This window comes from Bufo gargarizans, chromosome 4, assembly GCF_014858855.1.
Source record: "Bufo gargarizans isolate SCDJY-AF-19 chromosome 4, ASM1485885v1, whole genome shotgun sequence".
In the NCBI taxonomy this organism is placed as follows: domain Eukaryota; kingdom Metazoa; phylum Chordata; class Amphibia; order Anura; family Bufonidae; genus Bufo; species Bufo gargarizans.
Window position 1 is genome coordinate 241034052 of NC_058083.1, and position 15995 is coordinate 241050046.

At 41.8% G+C, this 15995-nt stretch overlaps 1 protein-coding gene across 1 annotated transcript in view; it reads left to right on the forward strand.

Moving 5' to 3' along the window:
* Window positions 1-15995, forward strand: part of COL19A1 (collagen type XIX alpha 1 chain) — a 280859-nt gene that overhangs the window by 118251 nt on the left and 146613 nt on the right. The window contains exon 15 of the mRNA XM_044291116.1: window positions 14462-14512. Within this exon, the coding sequence (XP_044147051.1) occupies window positions 14462-14512 (51 nt within the window). The remainder of the gene's footprint in view (window positions 1-14461; window positions 14513-15995) is intronic.

The window sequence follows — 15995 nt, forward strand, 5'->3', positions numbered from 1 at the left end:
GTGACCGGTATGGATTTACTAACAGAATTGGACTTGGAAATGCACAGTAGCGTGTGTGTGAAGTTATTCTGAATGACCCTATGTGCACCTTGAATATTATATACCCTTTTAGGGATAGATTTCAAATAGCTCTGATATAGCAGAAACCACTAAATTATGAAATTGCTAAATTGGGAATTGTATTTCAACCCAGAACAAAAAATGTGCTTTGACGGACACTAAATAACTTTCCCAGCCACAACAGGACAGCGGTAACGAGAGATTTAGCGGGATATAAATTTGAGGCCTAGTATTTAGGCGCTGGGTGACCGGTATGGATTTACTGACAGAATTGGACTTGGAAATGCACAGTAGCGTGTGTGTGAAGTTATTCTGAATGACCCTATGTGCACCTTGAATATTATATACCCTTTTAGGGATAGATTTCAAATAGCTCTGATATAGCAGAAACCACTAAATTATGAAATTGCTAAATTGGGAATTGTATTTCAACCCAGAACAAAAAATGTGCTTTGACAGACACTAAATAACTTTCCCAGCCACAACAGGACAGCGGTAACGAGAGATTTAGCGGGATATAAATTTGAGGCCTAGTATTTAGGCGCTGGGTGACCGGTATGGATTAACTAACAGAATTGGACTTGGAAATGCACAGTAGCGTGTGTGTGAAGTTATTCTGAATGACCCTATGTGCACCTTGAATATTATATACCCTTTTAGGGATAGATTTCAAATAGCTCTGATATAGCAGAAACCACTAAATTATGAAATTGCTAAATTGGGAATTGTATTTCAACCCAGAACAAAAAATGTGCTTTGACGGACACTAAATAACTTTCCCAGCCACAACAGGACAGCGGTAACGAGAGATTTAGCGGGATATAAATTTGAGGCCTAGTATTTAGGCGCTGGGTGACCGGTATGGATTTAGTGACAGAATTAGACTGGGATATGGCCAAAAAATAACCACACTATTGCTGGTTAAATGCACTTGGTGTGACAGCTTGACCAACCACACTACTGAGGGTTAAATGCACTTGGTGACGGGCGCAGCTTGCCCCTGATGTAGTATATGGCCAAAAAATGAACAGACTATTGCTGGTTAAATGCACTTGGTGACGGGCGCAGCTTGCCCCTGATTTAGTATATGGCCAAAAAATAAACAGACTATTGCTGGTTAAATGCACTTGGTGTGATAGCTTGACCAACCACACTACTGAGGGTTAAATGCACTTGGTGACGGGCGCAGCTTGCCCCTGATGTAGTATATGGCCAAAAAATGAACAGACTATTGCTGGTTAAATGCACTTGGTGTCACAGCTTGACCAACCACACTACTGAGGGTTAAATGCACTTGGTGACGGGCGCAGCTTGCCCCTGATTTAGTATATGGCCAAAAAATGAACAGACTATTGCTGGTTAAATGCACTTGGTGTGATAGCTTGACCAACCACACTACTGAGGGTTAAATGCACTTGGTGACGGGCGCAGCTTGCCCCTGATGTAGTATATGGCCAAAAAATGAACAGACTATTGCTGGTTAAATGCACTTGGTGTGACAGCTTCACCCTGATGTAGGCTTTAGCCAAAAAACAACCACACCATTGAGGGTTAAATGCACTTGGTGACAGGCGCAGCTTGCCCCTGATGTAGTATATGGCCAAAAAATAAACAGACTATTGCTGGTTAAATGCACTTGGTGTGACAGCTTCTCCCTGATGTAGGCTTTAGCCAAAAAACAACCACACCATTGAGGGTTAAATGCACTTGGTCGCAGCTTGTGCTGGCGCACCACAAGACACAAAATGGCCGCCGATCACCCCAGAAAAATGTGACTGACAAACGGTCTGGGCAGCCTAAAAACAGTGAGCAATTGAGGATCAGCAGCTCAATGATCCACAGCTGCAGATCGATCAGTTAATCAAGTCCTTTGGAGGAGTTAATCTGCCTAATCTCGCCCTACTGTCGCAGCCGCAACCTCTCCCTACGCTAATCAGAGCAGAGTGACGGGCGGCGCTATGTGACTCCAGCTTAAATAGAGGCTGGGTCACATGGTGCTCTGGCCAATCACAGCCATGCCAATAGTAGGCATGGCTGTGATGGCCTCTTGGGGCAAGTAGTATGACGCTTGTTGATTGGCTGCTTTGCAGCCTTTCAAAAAGCGCCAAGAAAGCGTCACAAAAGCGCCAAGAAAGCGACGAACACCGAACCCGGACTTTTACGAAAATGTCCGGGTTCGGGTCCGTGTCACGGACACCCCAAAATTCGGTACGAACCCGAACTATACAGTTCGAGTTCGCTCATCCCTATAAATGAATTTTAATTTAAATGAATTTAAATGAATTTGAAATCTGAAGATTTCTTAAAATCTCATCCATTTTGCTAGCACTTTAAAATGCTATGGATTTTCCACACGCAAATATGCGGCAGCAAATCCGCAGAGTATACATTCCTTGTTGATGTATCTTTAAAGACTATCGCCCACATTTGCTAATGCGATTGTATACAGAATTTGTCGGAAAATGGGGAAAATTTTGGTGCCTTTATAGTGTCTAATGTCAAATCAAGTTTTTGACATGTTTATGCAGTAAATGCACCAAAAAGAATAATCCACTGCATTTTGCTCAATGAGGGAGCATGACTTTGTGGAAAAGGGGTATAACTTAGCAGGAAAAGAGGCACAACATTTTGCTACAAAGTAACTCAACCTGTAGACAAGATTGTCTATCCATGAAGCAAATTTAACCAGCATGAGTTGCTGTGATAAATGTGGCACATCAATAGAGTACCTGTCTATGATTACACTCTCTTTAGATAGGATTAGGAGATCTGCACCTATATGTCACAAATTATATGTGAGATTGATATTAATTTAGGGTTTTCTGGTGAGGACCTGGTAAAAATGTATATTGGGTGTGATAAGGCTTTAAGAATTCTCTGACTTCCTTTCAGAAAAACATAAGAACAGATATTTCACCTTCTCCTTGCAAACATAGACATGATTAATTCATACCATATAATTGCATTTTAATTACAACATAATAAATTTGTTACAAAAAGACTGAAAATATTCTTTATTTGTAATAATATGAATATTAATTTTGAATATTTGGGTCACCGATAATTCACCCCTAGTTTTTCTAATGGATGAAGTCATTGATTTTTCCATGACCAGCTGCTGATGTATAGGAATGTAAAGTATAGCACATTGTTTCAGCAAAAATCTGTAAGGATAACAGAAATGTCTCCAGAAATGACAATTACTGTAACAGCTGCTGTTCCATAACATGCATATTGTTAATTCTTTGGTTAAATATGTACTTTGTTCTTGCCTAATTATTCTCTAAGTCCTTCCGCCTTTTTCTTTCCTGTCTATATCTCAAGTTCAACAGTAAATTTATGCTTGGCATATAAGGAGCCAGGATGGGGGAGAAAAAATCTCAGCGGATCTTAGTTGTGCATAGGCTTTTATCAGATTTTGTACAAAAGAATAAAGTAAACTTTAACGTGAGCTTCAGTATAAATTACTAGTTTGTAGTTTATGCCATCTTAAATGGTGATACATTGCCAAGCAGTGCCTGCCCCTTTTAAAGTGACCACCAAGGGGGCCTGCCCTCTTAACAGTAACATCCACAGTGCCCTCCCCTTTACCAGTGACCTCAACAGCAGCCAGCCTTTTATTTGTGACCTCTACAGTACCCCATCTCATTAACAGTGATTTCCACAATAACCCGCCCCCTTAACACTAACCACCACAGCACCCGCCCTTTTAACAGTGACCTCCACAGTACCCGCTCTCATTAACGGTGATTTCCACAATAACCCACACCCTTAACAGTGACCTCCACAGAGCTCCGTTCCCTTAAAATGTGACCTCCACAACACCCCTCCCCCTTAACAGTGACCTCCACAGAGCTCCGTTCCCATAAAATGTGACCTCCACAACACCCCTTCCCCTTAATAGTGACCTTTACAGCCCCCCCGCCCTTAACACTGACCTCCATAGCACACAGTCCCCTTAACTGTGACCTCCACCGTTCCTTACCCCCTTAACAGAGACCTCCACAGTGCCCGCTCCTTTAACAATGACCTCCCCAGCATACACCCCTTTATTAGTGACTTCCACAGTACCTCATCTTCTTTGCCGTGATTTCCATAACACCCCGCCCCTTAACAGTGGCCTCTACAGCAATCTGTCCCTTAACACTGACCTCTATAGCGGACCGTCCCCTTAACTGTGACCTCCACAGCAGCCTACCCCCTTAACCGTGACCTTCACAGCATCCCGCCCTCTTAACAATGACCTCCACAGTGGCCCACCCCTTTAACAGTGACCTCCACAGCAGACGCCCCTTTATAAGTGACCTCCACAGTACTCCATCTTTTTAATAGTGATTTCCACAACACCCCGCCCATTATCAGGGGCCTCTACAGCAATCTGCCCCTTAACACTGACCTCCATAGTGGACCGCACCTTTAAAGCTGACCTACAGCAGTGAAGAAAAATGGGTTGTTATGGAAACCTGGTGCAAAACTGTGTGTATGTGGAGACTAAGGGCCTGCAAGCTTCTATTGGCTGATAAGGGTCACGTGACCGTGTATATGGCTGGCAGTTGGGACATGAAGAGAAAGACCTGCAGGCTTCTATTGGCTAATATAGGTCATGGGATGGTGCCATATTTGTATTTTTGGGGAATATCTCAGGAACGGTACATGCTAGTGAGTTGAGACTTGGTCTAAAACCTTCCCGGACACCTGATGTACCTGTGTGCCAAGTTTCTTGATTGTAAATGTGACGGTGCTGATTCCTTTAGCTGACATACATACCTACACTCAGCTTTATATATAAGATAGCTTTGGTCTTTTGTTAGATTATTTATATTCATTTTTGTTATATTTAGCTTTTTTTTTACATTAATTACAATGTTTTCTGTATATGTGATAATTGACTTATGCCATTTTAGTTGTACTTTTTGCTTTTCAAATTTTTTCATACATTTTCATTATTCTTCCATAATATAAAAGTACTCACAGAAAATGTAACATGTGTTGTGCATATTTTAATATGAGCTTTGTTATTCACCATAGGCTTTTTGATGGCCTCCAGGATTAAAGGGTTTGTCTAACTTTAGCAAATGGCATTTATCATGTAGAGAAAGTTATCACAAGGAAGTGTCTAATGTATAGTGATTGTCCATATTACTTCCTTTACTGGCTAGACTCATTTTCCCATCACATTATACAATTCTTGTTTCCATGGTTACAACCGCCCTGCAATACATCACTGGTGGCCATGCTTGCACACTATAAGAAAAAGCGCCAGACTATTTGCGTTCCTATGGTCCTGGCCATCAGAGAGACCAGCACTTTTTTCCATGGTGTGAAAGCACGTCCACCAATGCAGCATTGCAGGGTGGTCATAACCATGGAAACGAGAACTGCATAATGTGATGGAAAAATTAGTCTGGCCAGAAAAGGAGGCAATATGGAGAATCACAATACATTAGTAAGTGGCTTGTATTAACTTTCTCTACATGATAAATGCCATTTGCTAAAGTGAGACAACTCCTTTAATAGGGTTCTCCAAGAGTATAAAATGTCCCCTCATGTGCTGGGAACCCCACATGGAATATACTTACCCTGGTCCACGCTCCCGGCACCACTCCTGGTCCCCGTACCACCACTGCTGTTTCCCCCTGCACATCTCTCATTCCTGTGGTGGAGAGGACTAGCAAAATGGTGCAATACCAGAAGGTCCTTGTGGAAAAATTGCTCCAAAAATTTCCATCTGACAATGCTGGCAGCAGACTAAGTAGTTCCTTGGGCAACCAAGGAGGAGAATACACAGCAGTTCCAGAGGCAAGGCAGCACTCTCCAAGGCCTGGGACAGTTTCATGACACCCGCCAGCACCCTCACCCTGATGTGCGGCCTAGTGTCGCAAGGAGAGAAAAGTTTTGGAAGATGGTAAAGGAGTACATAGACTGTGTTAGAGTCCTCAATAACCCCTCTGTGCCTTACAACTATTGGGTGTCCAAGCTCGACACGTGGCACGAGCTGGCGCTCTACGCCCTCGAGGTATTTGCCTGCCCTACGGCCAGCGTTTTGACAGAGTGGGTATTTAGTGCAGCTGAGGGCATAATAACTGATAAGCGCATTGGACTGTCAACTGAAAATGCTGACAGGTTGACTCTTATAAAAATGAACAAGGCCTGGATTGCCATTGACTTCTCTACTCCACCAGAAGAAAGCGGCAGAGCATAAAGGCGATTTAATTGTGGCTTTTATGGTGTATTGAATACAATGTATTCCCATGCACCCCTTCCACCACAAAAAAGGGTATACGGTTCAATATTCCTTTTCTCGTCCTCCTCGTCCTCCTCCTCCATCATATCAACATGCTTATTAGGCTGCCCTCGCTCCTAATGTTTTAGATGGTCAGCTCAGCTGCAGGCTCTCAACCAAAATGTTTTCGATGGTCAGATCAGAAGCAGGCACTCGCCCCTAATGTTTTAGAGAGTCAGCTAAGCAGCAGACCCTCAACCATAATTTTTTTGATGGTCGGTTCAGCAGCAGGCCCTCGCCCATAATGTTTTAAATGGTCAGCTCGGCAGCAGACCCTCGCCCCAAATGTTTTTCAGGGTCACCAGCAGGCCAGCAATCAAGGGTGTGTATGATGCCCTCCTTTATGTGTAATAAAAGGTGTATTGAAGTGACGGTTCCTTGTAATTTTTGGCAGCCCTTTCACTTAGTGCATAGGCTTTATGAGTGTAAGATTCCCACTACCTGAACATTTGTACCACAATGTGAATGAGGCTCTGCTTTATGTGATATACAGGTTGTATTGGAGTGTCTCTTCATTGAAATTTTTGGCAGCACTTGCACTTTATATACAAACAAATATACAGGCAGGACCGGTTCTAGGTGAAATGGGGCCCTGGGGCGGAAAACAATAAAAACAATAAGGGCCCCCCCCCCCCCACATGACACTTGGCACAGGTGAGATGGTGCCTGGGATGGATCCGATCCAGTTTAATCAACCAACCTACCAGTAACTGCCCCCCCCCCCCAAATGCACATTTCTCCAGTCCAACTGACTCCAAACAGAACCAGGGCGGGCTAGTACACTGGCACGAGTGAGATGGTGCCTGGGATGGATCCCGATCCAGTTTAATCAACCAAACAGTTACTGGTAGGTTGGTTGATTAAACTGGATCGGATCCATTCCAGGCACCATCTTACCCATCCTAGTGCCAGTGTACTAGCCCGCCCTGGTTCTATTTGGACAGTTGGACTGGAGAAATGTGCATTTGGGGTGTGTGAGGGGGCCAGTTACTGGTAGGTTGGTTGATTAAACTGGATCGGATCCATCCCAGGCACCATCTTACCCGTCCTAGTGCCAGTGTACTAGCCCGCCCTGGTTCTATTTGGGGGGTGTGAGGGGGCCAGTTACTGGTAGGTTGGTTGATTAAACTGGGTCGGATCCATCCCAGGCACCATCTTTCCCGTCCTAGTGCCAGTATACTAGCCTGCCCTGTTTCTGTTTGGACAGTTGGACTGGAGAAATGTGCATTTGAAGGGGGGGCAGTTACTGGTAGTACCAGTAACTCCCCCCCCCCCCAATGCACATTTTTCCAGTCCAACTGACTCCAAACACAAACAGAACCAGGGCCGCAGCCCGCAGGGCGGGCTAGTAGTACACTGGGACGGCCCAGACGGGTGAGATGGTGCCGGACTAAGTAAGTCATTGAGTGGAAAACACAGGGAATGGTATGGATGGATGGATCATGGATCCGATCCAGTTTAATTAACAACAAAACAATATAACCAATGAATTATGAACCTACCAGACAGCCAGTGGAAGTTTGGCACTTGGCTGTGGGATGGCTGCCATCTGTGTGTGGGCGGCGGGCCTTCCCTGGCGCTGCTGGCAGAGTCAGACTGGGCTCTGGGCTGTGGGCTGTGGCTGGCTGGCTGCCAAATGCCAATGGCGCTTGCTTGCTTGTTGCTTAATTGCTGCTTGCTCCTTGCCTCAATGCCTCCTGCCCTCCTTAAGTTCAATCCAGGGCGGGGGGGGGGGGCAGAGCCTGTGGCAATGCACGTCAGCCAGACGCTAGACGTGCCTGCCTGTGCCGTGCATGCCGCTGCTCCAGTCTCGAATCTCTTAAAGAGACAAGCAGCGGCAGCGCATCGCGCAGGCACAGTCAGGTGACTCAGCGGCCCCTCCCGAGGCTCCACTTGACTCCAGACCAGCCCAGTTCGTTTTAATTTTTTTAATTACATTACTGCGGCGGCGCGGCGGCTCTCCAGACACAGGCAGTGTCAGGCACACAATAGAATTATTAAATTTGTAGTTGCGGCCGGGGAGGAGCTGGGGGCCCCTAAGGAGTCAGGGGCCCGGGGGCAATTTCCCCCTTTGCCTCTATGGTAGCGCTGGCCCTGTATACAGGAAAGAATGTTTCCTAACAATTTTTCTCTAAAATTGATTTTATCTTCGGTTTTGGGCGTATTATTGTCAGTCTGTAAAATTGGCATAACATCGTTCCCAGCAGCGACCTGGGAGTCCAAGATGCATCCAGACATCCTCCGCATACTGTTCCTAAAACATTTCAGTGGTGTTTCCATCAATTTATGACATTTTCATGTGAACCAGACACCCTCCCCTCTTCCGAGCAGGGGTGGCTGGTTTAATGCTCGGGTTCTCCCATTGACTTTCATTGTGCTTGGGTGCTCGGAAGAGCACCCGAGCATCCGGAGGTGTTCTACTCAAGCACCCAAGCATGTTGGTGCTCGATCAACACTAGTGCGCAGTTCTAGGTGGGAGAGTTCTTCCATCCAGGCAACTTGGGGTACTTTTCTAAGCCAATGGCTGATAGGAGCTGTGGAGGTGGTGGGCCAAGTGGAAAATGAGCTTTAGCTATATTTTTTTCATGCCTGGTATACACAGTATGGTAATATAGTATTCTATATAGCGCATAGTATCTGAACTTTTATACAAATGTCTGCCTTATGCTCATGTGTGAAATTCAGTAATGACATAGAAGAAAATATAGACATTGTTTTATTTATGTCTACTTTCTTTTTTCTAATAAAACTATAACAAAGGTAAATGCAGTCATAAGACTAATAATGTCTGGGTGCTTTGTTGACTATATATAAAAGTTAGAAAAATGGCTTCATTGCAGAGATCTTCTAGCCGCCAGGCTTAACCAGGTTATGTGCAGTAAGGCATATTGACATAGTCTTACAAACAATTTACTTTATAAATCCATCTTGAGACCAAGATGCAGGGAATCCATCTTTGGCGTCAGGTTTACAGAATATTCATTTTTATGCTTAAAGCACTGAACACTTGGATGCATTTTTTATCCAAAGCCAATTTGTTCATATATCTATAGAAGAGTAAATCAAAATCTGTTGGTTGCTCAGGATTGACCATGGCAGCCTTCCAGTACCTAAAAAAGAAATTAACCGCCCAGAGACTTATGTGAAATGCATAAAAGAACAGTGTCAAAAGAAACAGGAATGCAAAATCTACAAAAAGGTCTGCAAGTAATGCATTCAATCAAATCATAGTGAAGCCTATAATTGTTATATTTATATCTGCAGCCCTGTGAAGTGCTATCGGTACAAGGAGGAGAAGTTATCAGTGACTTACAGCTATCTCTGTATGCACTCTTATACATTCAATGCCATCAATCACTGATAACCCCTCCTTCGTGTACCGATGCTGCCCTCAGAAGGTAGAAAAAAGCAGAGATGTAAATGTTCAAAAAATTACAGGTTTTACTGAATCTTTTCCAACAAACATATATATTAATCTACTCGGCTTCTCCTGCTCTACAACTTGGTGTTGTCCGATTGTATTGATTTTTTTGGTGAAAGGTCCTCTTTAAATCCTTCTGTCTCTTCATGTAATCCAAGACACACTCTGAATGAAGTTGAAATCAAGTGTGTGTGTGTGTGTGTGTGTGTGTGTGTGTGTGTGTGTGTGTGTGTGTGTGGAGGAAGGGGGCTGCCCTGATTGGCTCTGAGGCTGACTTAAAGCCAGGAACAGCCAATCAGGGGGAAGTGGGCAGATAGCTCCTTATACTGAGACAAAAGAATTGTCATTCTGTCTTCAGCCTGTGACCCGAAAGGGTGTTATGTGGCAGTTTCTGACAAATTATATTACAGATACAAGAGTAAGAAGAAAATAAGAAGATATAATTAGATAGATTTTTGGGAATTTCATAAGGGAATGTTCTGAGGGATGACGGCTAGTCACACTGTGTATAATATATCTGCTGCTGGAAGCTAGTTCTGCATTACAAAACCCATTTCAAACCATCCTGCAAGAAACATAATATTTTTTTTCTGTATACAAACATTGAGCAATTGGAAAACATTTTCTTCTAAAAAAAAAATTGTGAATTATATTAGTTATTAAATGAGTTACATTAGAGCAAAAGCATTTTACTAAAATAAGGGAGAGATCACATCTTAGTTTCATTCTCCAATCTTCTGGTCCATCAGAAGAAAAGAAAAAAAAATGTAGTATTTTTTTCCTGTCTAAAAAGACAGATCAGGGACGGAAATGGCTCAAACAGATGCCAAATCTGCAATGAGATCTTTTTTTATTTTATTTTTACAGTATCTTGTTTTGTTTTGATCCGTCTGAAGAACGGAAAATGAAACAGAGATGTGAACTGTCTCTTATGCCATTTTTATACCCATGTTATTGAACATATAGTTCAAAAACTTGGACAGCACAGGGGCTCAGTGCTTAGCACTGGTGCCTTGCAGTTCTGGGGTCCTAGGTTTGAATCTGAGCAAGGACAACAAATGCATGGAGTTTATATGTTCTCTCTATCTTTGCGTAGGTTTCCTCTGTGTACTCTGGTTTCCTCCCACACTCCAAAGACAGACTGATAGGGAACTTAGATTATGAGCTTTATTGGGTACAAATTAATGCTAATGTCTGTAAAGCGCTGCAGAATATGTCAGTGCTATATAAGTGCATGAAATAAATAGCAGATATTGCAATCAATAGCAGACATGAAACTGCAAAACATTGCATTGTAATACCCATGTTATTTGATGCATAGTTAAAAAACTATTTACTGTAAACATTGCCTTAGTAATATCAGTGTTAGCAAAAGCATTACTGCATCAGACCATGTAGTTTTAAGACATCTCACTGCATTATTACCACAGTAAATTGTCAATACTAGTATACAGTTTGTTTGTAGAAGGAGAGGGACATTTAATTGTGCCTCTGGTTTTAAATTACAGAAATTTTGCAATTTTGCTAGTACCATTTAATGATCTGTATATCAAACCCATGACTTTTCATTTATAGGCCTCATAATAAAATGTCTGAAAAATGGAAGAGTGCAAAACAAAAGATCTAGGCCTCCTTAATCAAAAGTCATATTGTGGGTAAAAGCAGCTTTAGCGACACCATCCATCCAACCTGTAGTATGTAGTACTATGCCCCAGCTCTTCATGGCTACTGATAGGTGGCAAATTATTATTGAGGACAAAAAGGATGATATTGTGGACTGGGTGGCTTGCTTTTCCACAGGATGATGTGGACGTCAACTCTGAGTCTGACACTGTGTCTTGGAGCCAGGGGTCAAAACATTCCTCCTGCCTTTCAGTTGGATCCGCATATGCTACCAAAGATACTCAAGAGTGTCTTCCTGTTGATGACTTGTGTGAGAAGCATCAGCATTTTTACTGTCATGAGGAGGAAGTTTAGGCGGAGGTAGGAGACCCCATGTATAGCTGTATTGGTGGTGGTAATGGCACCCAGAGTGGCGGCAGTGATAGCGACAGTGGCACTATGGGCAAATACAGAGCAGGAAAGGGGCCAAGGAACCCACAATGGCATATTAAAGTCTTACATAAGTGGCAGGAAGGGTGAGGACTATGATGATGATTGCGAGTTAGACAGGACCTGGGAGCTGGATCAGGGTGCTAAGGAGGAGGAGATATCAGAGGAGAAAAGTTGTGGCTGTGATGCCAATAAAGAACAGCGGAAACGTATGTCCAAAACCTCCAAAAGAGCTGGCAGGGCCATATCTGCTTCTATTGTGATTAGCTTGGGAACTGGTGATGCTGCTGATACTGTGAGGACAGGCTCAAAAGATGCCAGACCCAGGCCAAGTTTGGCTGCCTTTAACTGTGTAAGCAACTCCGATATGGCCAGTGTCAGACTGGGGTGCCTAGGGGTTCAGACCATCATATACCAATTTTTAGACCAATTTGAGCAACTTTGGTTTGTGTACAATCAATTCAGCCACAAATTGAAATTTTTAAAAATTCCATGAATCGAACATGATGCAAATTTCAAGAAGGTTGCTCATCCCTTATGTAGATACAGTAAACAAAACATAAAAACTGCAAAAACAACAAATGGTCTATGGAACCGAACTAACATAAAAATTAAATTTAGCGTTTACAGATATCTCCAACTGAAAATCAGATACCTCAAGTTTATCTAAAAACACCCCTTATTAGGGTTAGAACAACACATAGTGCAACAGCACTCTACAAACCAAATAAAGTACAAAGGTATATTATTTTACAAATGCTATGCTAATAAATTAGAGATGCTTAGCAAATACATTTTGTACAAAATTATTAACCATTTATAAACCAAAAGGGGCCCAGTATGCATGTGGGATCTACAGAATGTCATGGTCGCTGTCATGGAACATAACAGGTCAGTTTAGTGTTAGGACCTGTCTTATAGAGATCCCCTTGGCGTGCGGCAGACGGGCTCAAATAATTTTGTACAAAATGTATTTGCTAAGCATCTCTAATTATTAGCATAGCATATGCAATATATATATACCTTTGTACTTTATTTGGTTTGTAGAGTGCTGTTGTACTATGTGTTGTTCTATATGTATTTTCAGCCATAGTGACGTGCACCTACACATTGGGATGTGCTGACCCCCCCCCCCCCCCCTCCTTTTTGTTTTGTACCGTTTAACAGGGTTGTTCTACCATAAGTACTTATCCCTTAGGGAAAAGTATCTAATTGGTGGAACACCACTAATCACAAGAACTATTTGCCAGAGTCTCTGAAGTGAATGGAACGGTGGGCAATGCCACTCCATTCAACTCTATGGAACTGCTGAAGAGAAGCTGAGTACAATGCTTTGCTATTTCATCAACGGTCCCAAAGAGTTAAAACAAGTGGCAATGTGTGTCTGAATCTGGCACTTCAATCTTGTAATTAGTTCAAACAGCTGGACCCCCGACTGATCAGATGCTTATCCCTAGTGATGAGGGAATTCTTGAAATCAGGCATTTTGATTCGGGTCTAAATAAATTTGTTTCGAATAAATCCTGCTCCAATTGCCCTGAAGCATTGTGAGTGACAGTCTGGAGTTTCTTAGGACTGTATGCAAGTTCTTTAATGCCAAGCCAGCATTAGTAATCTGAAAATGACAGCAATATATAAGGCTATGAGTAAACAGATGGCTGCTGGTGGTAGCAAACAGCCACTTTTAAATCTTTCTGCTATGTACAATTTATAAGGTCCTGGCACCAAAAGCTTGCCTTGTCACACACATCCCTGGGATCATATTATTCTCCTTAATCTTTTCTGTCCTCTGATCTGAAAAAAGGCAAATGCCATTTTGAGGAATTCATATGAGTTGAATCTGCAAAGATTTGGATTTGACCCAAATTTTTAAAAATTCATGTTGCATTTGTTTTAGTTTTTTTATAATCAATTCCTGTGGAGAATGGATACATTCTGATAGTGAGAAAACCCTTTTTGTACTAACAATAAAATACAACTGATGCTTACAAAATCAATCATGCAGTATTAAAAAATTTATGAAAAATGCCATATGAGAGATATACGTGAGTAAACCAAGGGATCTGACTCTGGACTATACATAGAGTTAAATAGATTGGTTGTCTGGTAGGATTTTTTTGGGGGGCAGAAAGGTTAAAAAAGAAAGAGAGAAGCCATACTCACACTTTTTTCTTGCCACTGTTGTTCTGACGCTTACCAGGTTCTCAATGACCTCCGCTTTAACGCATAGGAAATAGGAGGATATGCCTGCTTTTCCAATCATTGGTTGCAATGGTGACTTACCTCAGCCGTTGATTAGCTCAGAGGGTATCTCCTGCCATTTACTGTAGGTTGAGCAAGGACCAACATACAGAGACAAGCAGAGACCCTGTAAGTGGTGGATCAGTGAGAGTATGAGTATGACCTCTTTAAGAAAAAATTTTGCCTGATGGATGACCCCTTGTAAAATCATAAATAGGTAATATTGAGCTTGACTTTAGAAGGTTTGCTCTAAAAAAAAAATGGTCATTTATTTATTGTATTTATTAACTATCTTCCAACCTAGCAATCTTTTTGTGGTGTTTTATGTTACTTCTTAATAAGCATACAAAAATGTAAGTTACTGGTCATCTGATGTATTAAGGATTTTTTATTTTTTTTGTAAGGGTGCTCCACTCACTGAAGGAAATGGGATGAGCAGCCTGTACATGCACAAGGTATTCCATAAATAGTAGTGCCATGCTGATACCATATAACTAAATGGTCTTCTTAAAATGTGTTATGTATCTCACGGATCTGCTACCCATACTGCTAATAATCTTTTTCTCATATAAAACTGATCTTCTTCTAAGTGTCTAAGAGTAAGTGTCTTATATAAGGCATTTGTAAAGAGTAACAATAACTATAGCTCAAAGTTATGTGTCAAATGTCTAAATAAACTACTCACTGTTACTTCACCACCCTTTCTAAAAGTTACACTTTGATGTTTTTTAATAAAACTATAGTCACCTGCCAAGGAACTATGCTTTGACATTCTTTAGAGGAGGAACCAAGTCTTCATGGACAAGAACAATTAGGAGAATAATTTGAAAAAAATAAATAAAAATCCTCCTTTCAAAGTTGATAACAAATCCAAGACATTAAAAGGGTTATTTGACTTATTGAAAAAATGTCCCCAAGGCTGTAATTATGATAACCTAAAATTAACTGTTGCCCACCTATACACCCCCCACCACCTTCAGCTCTGACGTGATCATAAGCGTCAAAAGTGCCATATACCATTGATGCCAGTGATTGGCAGCAGTGATGTCCAGGTTATACAGGCATATCATCGCTGCGGCTAAGAAGATTACATCATGATTGCAACAGTAGGGAGGAATCGAGAAGTGAAGTAGAAAGTTGTATGAATGAAATAGATAAATATACATTCTTTTATTTTTCTATTGCAATTGATGCCTTGGGGGACTTTTTTTTTTGAAAGTCAGTCGGAGGTGGCACCTCCACCAATATGACATTTGAGGCATATCCTTGCAATATGGCATAAATCTTGAGATGGGAAAACCCCTTTAACAAAGATTATGAGAATTTCATATATCCCACAAGAGATACTAAGGGTATGCTCACACAGCTGAAAATACACAGCAGAAAAAATTTGTGTACATTTACTGCCCAATCTGCAGCAGAACTCTGAGGTTGACCCTTGTCGTCATTTGTATCCCAGGGATCTGACTGGGCATTATCCCCACTCAATGTGGCTAATACACATACAGACATTCACATGTCCTTTCTTGATACGGTTTTGAAATTTGAACAAAAAAAAAAAAAAGCACAGCCGTTTAAATGCCAGCACAGGTTTCCATGGACCTCTTTCACAAATTTTTTGGGCGAATTTTGTTGCCAAACACACACTAAAATTATTTGCTGAAAATCTGGCATGTGATTATGCCCTAATACAGGCCAGCTCATTTCCAGATCTAAAAATCCTTTCCAAATTCAATTCTGAGGCATGAAACTCAGTGAAATGCTTATTTAGACAAAGAAGTCTGTTTTTCTTCTCCAAGAGTCACCTTGTCATTAGACTATACCTACATTTTCCATCAGTTTGATTTTTGAGACCAACCATTCTTGAATTGGGATTCATCCAAGTCTAATATCCTTCATAACTTTATGATTTGTAGGATTGCTCAGGTCATTAAAACA